Source organism: Perca flavescens, chromosome 13 (genome assembly GCF_004354835.1).
Source record: "Perca flavescens isolate YP-PL-M2 chromosome 13, PFLA_1.0, whole genome shotgun sequence".
Lineage (NCBI taxonomy): Eukaryota > Metazoa > Chordata > Actinopteri > Perciformes > Percidae > Perca > Perca flavescens.
Window position 1 is genome coordinate 20,420,487 of NC_041343.1, and position 14,069 is coordinate 20,434,555.

The 14,069-nt window shown below is 37.9% G+C and overlaps 1 protein-coding gene across 1 annotated transcript in view; it reads left to right on the forward strand.

Annotated features, from left to right (window-relative positions):
- Window positions 1-14,069, forward strand: part of nsg2 (neuronal vesicle trafficking associated 2) — a 37,592-nt gene that overhangs the window by 9,649 nt on the left and 13,874 nt on the right. Inside the window, exon 3 of the mRNA XM_028595714.1 lies at window positions 3,247-3,357. Within this exon, the coding sequence (XP_028451515.1) occupies window positions 3,247-3,357 (111 nt within the window). The remainder of the gene's footprint in view (window positions 1-3,246; window positions 3,358-14,069) is intronic.

A 14,069-nucleotide genomic window follows, 5' to 3' on the forward strand; every position in this document is an offset into this window, starting at 1 on the left:
CCTTCTCTCTATCTGCCCCGTCCTCTTTTGCACATTAATATTTAGTGAATGCACAAAACAGTAGCGACACCTTTTCTCTTTCGTAGGTGCAGTGATGAAGTGAAACTTGGAAAAAAGCGATTCTTTTGTTCAATTAAGTCAGTGCCGCAAAAGATGAAAAAATTATGCTAAAGCTGAGAAGACAAGTTAATTAAGTTTTATAGGATTAAAGGTCCAGTGTGTAACGTGTTTAGTTGTTCATTATCAAAATCTGTGTTGCCCATTCACAAACTTGTCCTTTTCATGAATATTTACCTCCACCATCAATTCCAAGTATTCCTTTTGGCTGAAAATTTTACATTTGCATTTGCATGAACTGGGGTAGACGCTCCATATTCATGCGCCATCTTGAAATACGTTAGCCGGTAAGGGACATACAGTACATACTGCTCCGCCTTTCGCATTTTTGCTGTCACATGATAAACTCACAGGTGCTGCTAATGCTGCTAATGGGTATCGCAAGTTTGAAGAAGGAAACATGAAAGACAACACGTATTCAAAATCCAAATTTCAGGAACAGTAGTCTTCTTCTTCACCCAGAAAAAGAAAAAAGACATTGAAAAGATTAAGAGACCGGCTTTTTGAAGCTTGAAGGCTACCGTAGCTGTAATATGTACTTTGAATTGCGTGGTACGAGAGAGTTAATTGCGATATATGATCTCAACGGTAGATAGGAGAAATTCCTACACATTGGACCTTTAAGAATTAGGATTTTTACAAATCAATGTTGAGAGGATATCAATGTTAGATATGGAAAAACTCCTGATTTATTATTTATTCTATTGTTGAAGTAAGTAAATAATTGTGCTGTATGTCATGCTAGCTAGAAGTTCATCACTCTGTTATGTGTTAAACAGGACAAGTGGTCACAATATATGCATAGTTTGAGTTTCCTATGAGTGTTGCATCAGAATTAGAAAAAGTGTATGTAAGGAGTTTATGCAAGAAGGATGTAAGTTAATTTTCAAGCAAAATTGTGAAGAAATTATTTTGGTGATCCTATATGAGTGCATGCATATAGAGTCCACCTGGTGTCTTGGACTGGTGGACAATGAACAGAAAAAGAAAAGGATAATACCGGTTTATCAAAATCTGGGTCTTATTTTTTGACCATTATTCCCATTGTCAATGATAACGTTGTACTGATCAAGTTAATTGCTGAGAAAGAGAAAACTAAGGTTAATTATAACCTAAACTCCCTATTGTAAACATTCATGTCAGAAAGGGGATACAAATCTCCCGTGTTGAAGTCCAACCTTTTGTCGACCCATTTATCCACCCAGACTTTGTCCTTTGCTCTTGACAGACAGGATTCATGATTCCTACTGCAGCCAGAGAGCTTTGCTACCCTGGAAATCCAGAGTTCTCGCGAGAGCACAATTTGAATTTGCTCAGTGAGTCACTCTGGCATTGAGTAATGATGCTCATTAACTATGCCCTTGTAGCCAAGCTGCACCAGTCACATCGGTGTATCTGATATAGGCGGGCCAGAGGCGAGCTAAACAGATGACAATAGTTTAATCTATCAGTTAGCTCCGCTGGTAGCTAAGTGTATGGGTTCTGGATACGTGACCCCGTGTATTGTTGTGATTGGTCGTAGTGTTATCCAATTGCGCGCAGTGAGATTTTCAAATGCATGCTTGGTGCCACCCCTCAAGTTGGGCCATTTTCATTACTCAATGGCAGACCCTTAATCTTTTGGATTTGGGTCTGGATTTCCAGGCTAGAGCTTTGCCACTTTTGTACATAAACATGTTTTTTAGTATTTGCTGAAACAACTGATGCTATCTCAAAAAAGGCATGTTTTGTTAAAACACAGAATCATCGTTGATGGAATGGAAATGGAGTTTGACACCTTGGTCAAGGGAACCTCTGTAGTTGCTGAATTGATGGAGAAATCCCATCCACTTTCCCTAACCACAGTTTTTGAACCAGTACCTACCACAACACAAGTGAAAGTTGATAAGTAGACAAACCTAAGAGTTTCGGAGTTTCACTCTGTCTCTTTTCCCTGTGCCCATCTCACCCCTTTAAACCTGTTTGCTTGAGGAGTGTTACACTGACAGTACTGGGGCAGCCTGGCTCTTTTTTTTCCATCTAACTGCCGGCACAAAGCACAATGTTTTCCCTTTGGATTGGGGTCTTGGATTCTAGGCACTAGACCTCATTAGCATACAGTCGATCTCTACCAGATGCCTGGCACCAGTGTTTTCTGTAGGATGGTTTTTAGCTGTGTTGAGCGTTGGGTGTCATGTACATTCTGAAGCCGAGGTCTGATACCTATGACAAAATAAAAGGTCCAGGAATTCACTGCTATTAAAATATACTACATTTTTACTTTCTATTGACAGTTGTGCTATTGTTATCTGTGTCTTTTATGTTTTCCAGATCCAGTATATTGATATATCTAACAGCAGCCTATGCATTTCATGACCTCCTGATGTCCTATCAGTGTCATATCTTTTCCTTTGTTCCCATACAGCTACATTATGCACATCCAGTATTTAGAGGAACCATATTTTTATTCCATATCTAAACTAGGGCTGGGCAATATATTGATATTATATTGATATCGTTATATGAGACTAGATATCGTCTTAGATTTTGGATATCGTAATATTGTGATATGACGTAAGTGGTGTCTTTTCCTGGTTTTAAAGGCTGCATTACAGTAAAGTGATGTACTTACCAGACTGTTCTAGCTGTTCTATTAATTGCCTTTTCCCCACTTAGACATTATGTCCACATTACTGATGATTATTTATCTAAAATCTAAGTGTGAAGATATTTTGTTAAAGCACCAATTGTCAACCCTAGAATATCGCTGCAATATCGATATCTGATTTTCTCCATATTGCCCAGCCCTAATCTAAACAATACAAAATGGAGTATCTGTAAATCTAAAAACTGATGCACTAAATAAGTCTTTATGTCCAAGATAATGACAGAAGACATCTTCTAAACTTTGTCTTTTAAATCCTATGCCTCTAGTAAACTCTAGACAACATACAACATCAGATTTTTTTTCCGGCCTTCTTGCACCTTGGCATTGAGTCTGGAGTGCAGCGATCATCTCATGTGTCTTATTTATGTGTTTCTGCATCTTGTTTTCTGACACCCTCAACATGGTTGTCTAAGTGTACAGTAAGACCACCTTCAGCCTCCCTGAGTATTTACCTGCTTTAACAGTTTATCTCCCTCCTCCAGGTGGTGGTAAAAACTCGCACGGAGTACCAGACAGAGAAGAAGAGGCTGAAGGTTCCCAAGGTGGAGGAGTTCAACATCAGCTTTACTGACGGGGTGTCTGAGAGACTTAAGGTAAGAATAAATGAGATCCAATTTGCTGGATCTGTATCTGCACTGATCCTGACCTTATTAAGGGGATGGGGGATTGGCTATGATGTAAATACAGTTTCTTGGTCAATGTCATCATAAAAAAAAAAATCGTGTTTCTGCATCAGTTGCATTCATTCAGCTCTGGTATCGGATCTATGCTCACTATCGGCTGATATCAGAAGAGAAAATGTTTGGATCAGTGCTTTCCTACTGTTTATTTGTTTATTTGTTTATTTAAAAGGATCCCCATTAGCCGCCGCCGAGACGACAGCTAGTCTTCCTGGGGTCCAAACAATACATACAAAATGTATATGTGAATAATTGCAATCACAATTACTCACAAAAATATCATATATTAATACACATAAAAGAACAAGAAAAAATAACAATACAAAAAGTACTGATTAGAATAATAGTAAAATAATACAAAACAACATAGCACGTTATACAACAACTCTCAGCCAATCAGACAATATTATGATGTTGAAAACAAATATAGTCTTAGTCTTTTTTTAAAACCAGTTTTTCCCTTGATATCCCGAACCCCAACTGGAAGATTGTTCCAAAACACAATTGACCTATAAAACACGGTCCTCTTCATAGAGTCAGATTTAGGTAGGGGTAAAGAAATCTGTCGACTATTCGCCCCTCTTGTGTAATGTGAGTGCATATCTGAATAGTAAATTATATTGTCATAAAGAAATTTTGGAATCCGAGTGTTAATAATTCTATGAAAATATCCTAACATATTAGCAGATAGTCTGTGCTTGACTACCAGCCAAGCAAGACGTTCATGCATCTCTGCAACACAAGTTCTCAAGGAACAACCAAGGACCAGTCTAGCAGCCTTATTTTGAGCCACTTGTAATTTTTTTAAATGACTGCATGATGCAGCAGACCATACAACAGAACAATAATCCAAATGACACAAAACCAATGTACAAACAACACGACTAAACAACCGTGAATTTAAAAATTGTGCACATTTACGCATTACTGCAACGACTTTGTTGATGTGATCAGACCATGACAATGTAGAATCGAGCCAAAGTCCAAGAAGCTTCACCTTTTTCACTTGCTGTACATTTTGACCATTAATTTGTATATTAATTTTAGGATTGTCAGATAATCTATACTTCGAACCAAATATTATACTCATAGTTTTTGAAATATTTAGTACAAGCTTATTTGTTTTGATCCAATTATACAATTTGCTAATTTCACAAGACAGAACCTGATTAAGCTCTGAACATGTAGGGGCTGCATAATAAAGAGTAGAATCATCAGCAAACATAGTCAATGATGCCTTACTGAGTATATACGGCATATCATTTGTGAAAATTGAAAATAACAAAGGTCCGAGGCAACTTCCTTGAGGAACACCACAATCCAGGGACATGCTACAAGATAATGCACCATTAAAATAAACTCTTTGCGACCTCTCCGACAAATAGCTCTTAAACCACTTGATTGTTGAGGAAGTAAAACCATAACTAATAAGTTTAGAAATCAAAATGTCATGGTCAATCACATCGAAGGCAGCACTAAAGTCCAGTAGTAGTGTACCCACCAGCATTGAGTTATCAATTGATGTAAGCCAGCTATCCGACATTTGTGTCATTGCAGTGCAGGTGGAATGACCATACCTATAAGCATGCTGAAACATAGTGGTCAAATCATTATTAGTAAAGTAATCTTGCACTTGCTCAAATACAATCTTTTCCAATAATTTACTTAGAATAGGCAAAATACTAATAGGCCTACTATTTGGGCCACAAAAAGTTGATTTTGTGTCTTTAGGTAAAGGGATTATCTTACCCTCCTTCCAAAGTTTTGGACACACACCGCTAACAAGACATCTGTTAAAAATGTGACAGATTGGTTTAGAGATATGTCCAGCTGCTAACTTCAACAGCCGACTATCCAAGTTGTCTGTACCAACAGACCCTCCAACAGTCAAAGATCTCAACATTTCCACCTGCACAACATTAACCTGATGAAATTCAAAACTACACAGTTTATCTTTCATAATACACCTTTCAATTAGCTCATTTGAGTTGGAATCAACAGTGTATTTCATTGTCTCTCTAAAATTAGAAACCTTATTAACAAAATAATCATTAAAATAATTTGCAATCTGTATTGGCTTAGTCAAATAAACTCCATTCAATTCAACAAAAGAAGTACAAGTAGATTTTTTTCCCATGATTTCATTAAGTACATTCCACATTCTCTTAATATCTGTACCACTGTCTTCAATTCTCTTCTGAAAATATTTTTTCTTTTTCACTCTATTCTCCTTGGTCACCTGATTCCTTAAAATACAATAACATTTTCTGTCCTCCAGAGAGTTAGAAAGAACCGCAACCTTTTTAGCCTCTTCCCTTTGAGCCATTATGCTCTTTAACTCAGTATCCACCCAAGGAGCACTTTTGGCTTTAACTGTAAATTTCTTTAATGGGGCATGATTGTTAACAACTTTCATAAAACAATCCATAAATAAATTAAGGGATATATCCACATCCTCAATATCACTTATCAAATTCCATTTAATATTATCCAATTCATTTAAAAAACACTCCTCATTAAATACCCTATAAGATCTTTTCATAATAATTTTAGGACAGGCTCTAGGTAGCTTAGTTCTCCTGGAGACAGCAATACAGTTGTGATCACTAAAGCCAACTGTCACAGAAATAGGTGTTGAGCACATATCAGGATTATTAGTGTAAATATGATCAATACATTTTTCCTACTGTACTTGGTCTGTGACTTAAAAGTATAATGGGCATCCAAGTAGAACATTGTGGGCTCAGGTAATATTTGACTCTAATTGGAAGCAGGATATTCATTCATCGGACATTTTCCCCCTCGGTTTCCAAAAATTAAATGTGACCACGTTGAACTGAGTTTGGTTTTAGAAATAAACCTGTAATCAACTCAGACAGGTTGCTATGTAAATACCAAGGAACTAGAGATGCAAGCAGAGCTGCGGACAAAAAAAATGGAAGAATTGGTAATTATATGATCATCTCATGCACGACAGGAAGTAGTAAATATGATTGTGAACACAGGACTTTTAGATTGTATTTTTTACGTTGTTGTATTCCTACTTTTACTTAAGTAAAGGAACTGCGTACTTATTCCACCACTCCTCTTGCCTGGCAAATATTAGGACAGGTGACTTATGCTGTGTGTATGGATCACTAAGCTACCAGTCCCAAAACATCTACATCACACAGGCACTGTCTCTTCCATTCTTCTGTCGTTAAGGGAGACCAAAGAGAACTCACGTTGTCATGGCAGCAAAGAAAACCTCCCTCCATGGCAACCCTGACTGAGAGCGAGAGAGAGAGAGAGAGAGAGAGAGAGAGAGAGGGGAGAGAAAGTGCGCAAGCAGAGGTGTGCAAATGTCTAAGTGTAGGTGTGTGTCTGAAACATCCTTTAAAGCGGAGGATAACAGAATGAGATCTCAGGCATCAAAAGAGGCCGTGAACACGCTACAGTATATTCACACACTGCTACACTGAAGCTGTGTCAGAGCATGCAGCCAAGGTTAAGCAGAAAACCGACTCACTTGGGCCTCTACGGCACTCCTAAGCGATGCAATGAGCTTGGTGTTTTGGAAATGGCAGCATTGGTGGACAAACATGTCAGGAATCCTCAATCTGTTTTGTTGTGAATCTGTTTTGTCCATGAAGTCCTGCAGTCCCTTATAATTTCATATACAGACATATAAAGGGGAAGAAGCTCTCCATCCTTTTATGAGCCATATTTGACATCAGACAGGTTGAGCTGGGATAGGAGTGGGGCTGGGCGATATGGACCAAAAGTCATATCCCGATATATTTTGGCTGAATATTGATATACGATATATATCCCGATATTTTTTTCCGCAAAGTGAGAGCAGTTCAGTCAAAGTCAAAGCCAAATATGACATGTCACATGTAGTTTCATAGAAACCGGCTATTTCAGTGAACAGTTGCAAAATCAAATGAATAAATAATAAACAGGTTATTTCACCTTGTTCATGATTAAATGCTCAGCTGTTCAAATAACAATATAATGTAAACATAAATACTGTATAACAACAGGAGTACCTTTTTTTTTTAAATCAAAGCTCCATAAGGTGCACATTTAAATAAAAAGAAATATCTTAAATAAAAATAGCCTATAAAATAACAGAGGCCAAGTTCAGAAAATGACATCACTTTACTGTAATGCAGCCTTTAAAACTAGGAAAAGACACTTATGGTCATATCACGATATTCCGATATCCAAAATCTAAGACGATATCTAGTCTCATATCAAGATATCGATATAATATCGATATATCGCCCAGCCCTAGATAGGAGTATGTAATATACCTTTTTTATGTTGAATCACAATATGGATACAGTATCATGAATAGAATGAATTTAAAACCTGAACACTTGAGGTACTTTTTTTTACATTGATGTTACCCACAAAGGCCTAAAACAATCTGAAATACAGTATATAAGGAATATCTTACAGTTGATTAATGTCTGTCATCTCATGGTGTATATTGTCATATCGCCCAACCTTGTACAGCAATTAGTATTTATGAAAAGTTTGCATTTAAAAATATTTGAGGAGAGAGTGCTTGCAGTGAATTCATTTCAAATAGGCTAAATAGTAAAGTTAGAAGCATAACACACCTGAAGCCCTGACCAAACTGTCAGCGGTGAAGTTGCATTGTGGGTAATATAAGCACCACGGTTTTGACAAGGACGAAGGATATGTGGGATAAAAAACACAACATCTCTAGTTCTGCTTCATTGATTTTAATTATTTCTTAAACAGTCCATCATGAGTCTGATATACATATTATACAGTAAAAGTGCAATGATACATCTGCAGATCTTTTAGGGGAAACAAATCAGGACACAGTGTCAAAAATGTCCACATTGCCATGTAGCAATGCTGAGCCAACTTGCTCATCAGAGTTGCTCCAAAATGTTGCAGCAGACTTTAATGTCATCTCTGACTTGCCACTCTGCATCAGCTTCTGTAGAAATGCATTTCAGTCTGTGTGGTTTTGTGCAATGTTGGTTGGTTTTGGGTGCTCAACTGAACCGCTTGCTTTGCTTGACTGAGAGCTGATTCTGCACACACACACACACACACACACACACACCACACACACACACACACACACACACACACACACACACACAAACAAACACACACAGCATACTGTGCACTGCCGAGCAAACAGTTCTGGATAAAAGCTTGCACATCTCTTCTCTCTTCAAAGCTTTGCAGATTGTGTTGATGGATAAAGAGCTCAGAGTGTAAAATGCTCTCTAATCTGCCCTCCCTCACCGCCTCGCTCCTGCTTACCACTCTCTATCATTTTCTTCACTTCTCTCTCCTTCCCTGACGCTGCTTTCTTTCCTCTCCTCACACGCTTTTGCTCACTGCATTGCTTTTTTCCTTTTTGATTTAAACTGCTTCAGAGTGATCCTTCTGCAAGGAAATCAGACAGAAATAGGAGCAGTTGGGGGGGAAGGCAGACATGTTAATATCCACAATGCATTATTGCCTAAAGAATAAAGCAACAATAATATAAAACACAGTTGTAATTTTGTGGAAAAAGGGCACAAGAGCATATACACAATAATTGATTCTCACAATAGCTCCCTCCCCCTTGCTGTCTCTCCTTGCTTCTCTCATCCATTCCCTTCCTGCCTTCAGAGCGGGTTCATGTGTCATAGCTTACCGTGCTCCAGTCCCCTCCCTCTTCCCTACTCTTGTTCTTTTCCTTGCCGCCTTACTTTTATTCTCCTCCCTCGCTCTCTTTCTCTGTCTTCCTGATTACTCCCAGCCGACCTGAGATACAGTGTATTCCCTGTAGTTATTTTGTTCCATTAACAAACCTAGGAGAGCACATTTCCCCCCTCATAACTATCGGAAATAAAGACTACAAGCTGCATGTTGTTTAAACAGAACCTGCAGAGGTCTCAGTGAGACCGAGTTCAGTCTGTTGACATATATAATGCTTGCAAAACATCTCCTGTAGCTTGAGTCACGTAGAATTAAAGATACATTAATACCTAAGTTAATACATAAAGATGGATTAACCACTGGGGACAATTGATTTTAAATATAAATAAATATTTCTTGTGTTATAATACGGTATTGCCAACACCACACACTACTTCATTTGATGTTTATTATAGTATGGTATAATCTATTTTTTTTTTTTTTAAGTTAAAAATGTTTTCCTCATTTCAGCTTTATTTATTTATTCACGTGTGGTGGAGTTTATAGTTCTTAGTGATACTAATTTAATTTCTCGTGTGACTTGCCAGATCATTATTGACCAAATATGTGATTTCTAGGAGAAAAAAAATTAATTTAGTGTGATATTTTTTAGATACTGCATGTATATATATATATATATATAAATTCAGCTTATGACCTTTTCTGCAAAACATCTATTCCCTTTCTCTTCCATTTTTGCCACCACGCTCAACTGCAGACTTTCTGATGGAGAAAAAATGCCATGAAGAGCATCCCTGAACACCAGGACTTGGAAGAGAGGAAAAGATTAGTCTGGCACAGTAGGGCAGGGATTAAGAGATGCAGGTGTAAAGATTGATGAAAGGGAAATTTAATTTGTGTTGTCCTGCTTGGTTTCGGGTCCGCTTGCTACCCAGAAAACATGGTGTACTTGGCTGGCTCTCCCTTCACACACACAGACACCTTAAATCCACATGCACTCAGGGACTGACAATCCAACACAAACCTGATCATGCACACACAGACAGTGACCACATGACAGCCAAAACAATTATCCCATTATTACCTCCACCTTGCCTTCTGACAAAAGCTTTGTGGCAATCTGCCGCCTCCACAGAAAACCTCCACTGTTTTTCAGGTTGGAGGTAATTACTGCTGTTTTTCGTAACCTCGCACAGCCTCCGATTCCACGCATTGGTCTTCCTTGTTTTGTATGGATGACTAAAAGCACGCTCATTACAGGGAGTGTTTATAGCAGTCGTCTGCTTTCAGTTAAACACCCACACACAGACACACACATACATTCAAGTGAACAATGGGGGAACAATTGATTTACCTCCAGCATTACTATTATACTCTGAACCTTATGTGCTGTTGAAGGAGGAAGAACATAGAGGGAGGGGAAGACGAGGGCAGATACTTTATTTTTGCTGGTGTGGGAGCAACAGCATCTAAACTCCTCTGCTGCACTTGGAGTACAGGAAGTGTTATGAAAACTGAGATCATACTGTGTTTGTATAAGCATTAACTCCCACTGGTCATCTATTTTTTATCTATAAATTTCAAACTACTGCATATTTAATTGTTTGAGTTGTTTCAACACATTTTCATTTGAATTTGATGTCCCAATGCATCTAAAAGTTCTTTTGATTCCTGCTGCATGAAGACACTGATGACCCCAGTTTACTAAATCTAGGCACTAATAATAATAATTGTAATAAAGACAGGTCAGATTGGTCCCAGTAATAGAAAGTGGAGAGGTAAATGGAGCTGCTGATTATGCACCAGAGTCCATCTAAGGAAGTAAATAAACAATAAACTAGTAAAGTACATTTGTGTGCTGCAAATGTTATTTTTAAAACATTCTGAATATTATACTATTAATGTTTATCAGATTTCCACTGATTAATAATTTAATGTACACTTTCCATTCCCTGATTTATTTTTTTCAAGGTGTCTAAAGCCACTTAATGCCTCTGTGAGTTTATATTTGAGCTAAATGCTGAACCTGAAAAACGTATACACTCCCATCAGCCTCAGCTTATTAGTGCTTTGTTTATAGCACTAATAAGCTTGCTTACAATAACAATGCTAAAATGCTGATTAATTGCAGGTATAATGTTTAGCATGTTAGCATGCTATGATTTGCTTATTAGTTCTATAAACAAAGCACTAATAAGCTGAGGCTGATGGGAGTGTATACGTTTTTCAGGTACTTGGTCATAAATGGTTGTAAAATGTGTCCTGATGTACAGGGGCGGGGCTAGAAGGGGGGCACGAGTTGGCACCGACACCCCCCCCACTCCATTGGGATAGAGTGTTGTCAATCTGACAATTGTGATTCCGTTGGATCAGAGTACTGTCACAGCCTGTTCTGCCAATTTCCCTAGCCCTTGTCACACGACCAATTAATGTTTCCATGATGACTATCCAAAATTCTGATACCATGGATGGAACCAGCACTGGAATTGTTTTTTTTTTTAAAAGTGACAGACTGATCCTATAGAAAATGTGTATTGTATTTGGATATACAATTTGTTTAAATGAAAACAAGTGGAATTAATAATGAATGTAATGTTTTATTTAGCAGAATTACATTATGTTATTATATCCTATCCAGAGCAGATTTTCTTTGCTGTATTCTGATAAAATGTCTCTTCCTTTCATCATCTGTCCAGCTCGCACTTTTGTTTGCCATTTTTTTGTCTCCCTCTTTATCGTGTCATAACAAGCCAACAATTAGTGGCAGCAAATTCATCAAATTCAGTTCTGGGAAGCATTTTACATTTCTAACACACACACACACACACACACACACACACACACACACACTCACACACTCACAGTTCCTGTTATTACCGTGCCAGTTCCTATTGGCAGATATTCTCAGACATCTTATTGTTCAAAATTGGCTTCTGATAAAATGAACTAGCCAGATGTGATCCCTAGCCTTGGCTTGCACAAAAACACCTCAAATACACACACTTTGAGTTGCTGACTGTCATTGTTAAATTATGAATCGGTTCAGGCTGTGATGTTCAGTTTATGCTTCAGCTGAATATGATGGTTTTATTGGCTTTATGTGAGCAGAAGAATCGGTTATCAGTATAAAACAGAAAGGAAGAGGATGCTGTTAACAGGCTGAAAATCGTAAAGCAAAACCAGCATTCAGCTGGATGGTGCCGTACGTGCGTCTTCACGCTCCACTGAGCCACAAACAGTCCTGGTTAGGTCAGCCTGCCATCCCAATGCCGAGTAAAGTCTGAGTCATTTGTCACTGTAAAAATGTCCCCTGTGTAAACTGACAGACTCTTAGACAGGCCGGACAGACAGACAACTCGCAATCTTCAGGATCAGACAGACAGAAAACAACAGAGACAGACATCGCTGCTATGTGATATTTGGGATGATTTATAAGTCCAGATGGCTTCTGTTCTGCTCTACTTGTTGTTAGAGATCCCATATCAAGCAGAACCTCAAAGGACAGCAGACTTCAATCACCGTCTGCCTATCATTATTAGCAGATGTGAACACATACACAGTACATATAAATCATCTCTTAGCCATTCAGTAAACAAGGAACTCTTGAATCAAATATTTCTGCACTTTCTATTTTATCCTAAAGGTCAAAGAGAGAATCAAATTTGTGATTACTGAAAAATAATCCTAAATCCATCTAAGATTGACCATCCTGTCTTGTTTTGTTGCATCCAAACTCTTTTGTACAGAAGAACTTAATAAAATCAGTTGTCAGGGGTTGCTAAGGCTAAAATGGATTTCTGAGCCTGAACGATGGCCAACAAGTCCTTGCAGTCTGACAGCATTAAACATCTTGGCACACATACAGTATTCATATTATGCAGCCTGATTTGTTTATGTTTTGTGTCAGTCATCTCTTTTTGTTTTTGTTTTGATACCTAGCAGGATATCTCTAAAAGTTGTGAGCATATTTCAATAAAATGTGGTGGAAAATTAGGCCATTGCCAGAGGAAAAAGTAAGTAGTGTCTGGTGCTGATCTAGCAATATTCAAAAGATGTGTTAACATTGCAAGATAAGGCATTTTTTAAAACATTATTTTATAATTTTTTTTCCATGACCTGTTGGAATTACTTGAATTAATTTTTTCTTTTAAAAAAAAAAAAAAACACCACTAAATGGAGTCAATCAAATTTTTTATATTTTACAAAAGTATAGCTTAGATATACTGTAGACCATACTGTTTCATCATCTGTAGTTGTGTGGGTCGATCAGATTTGAAGCAGGTATCGTTGCCATTACCTTTGAGACTGGGATTAAAATGTAATCTTTTAATTGAAGCCCTGTGCAGATATGATTAATTTTAGGCAGATTAGGCTCAACAGAGCATGCTCGGTTCATAGCCAGTCAATTTCAGATTGATAGAAAAGGAGACATGAGCCCAAGGAAAAGCCAGGCTTTGATGTCCCTATCTTGAAAATGATAAAAGATAGCGAGCGGACATTGTGCTCCCTGTCCTCAGCCAGAGTCCTTCACTTTGCTGCTGTAGTTCTGACAAGCTGAGCCATGGGAGCAATTAGGACACAGACGGACTGCGGATGACTAGTCTGACCCTCCACTTCTCACTTCTCTGTTTTTTCCTCCCACTTTAACATCTGTCCTTGCAATCGATCCAACCATCTCTCTATGTTACTCATGCTGTTTTGCAGCCCAGACATCAGCAGTATCACTGTCTTTATTTATTATGAGTATTATTAATTATCTTTCTGTTCTATTATCATAATTATTATTCATGTTCCTTCAGCTCCCCATCTATAATTTAAGGCTGATAAACCACATATTCTGAACATCATTTTTACTGTTAAGTGTGTTGGCTGACATACTTGACTCTCCTCACTTTCAACTGACTGGGAAACGGTACAAATGATGTATTAGAGCAGCAGGCAGCTTA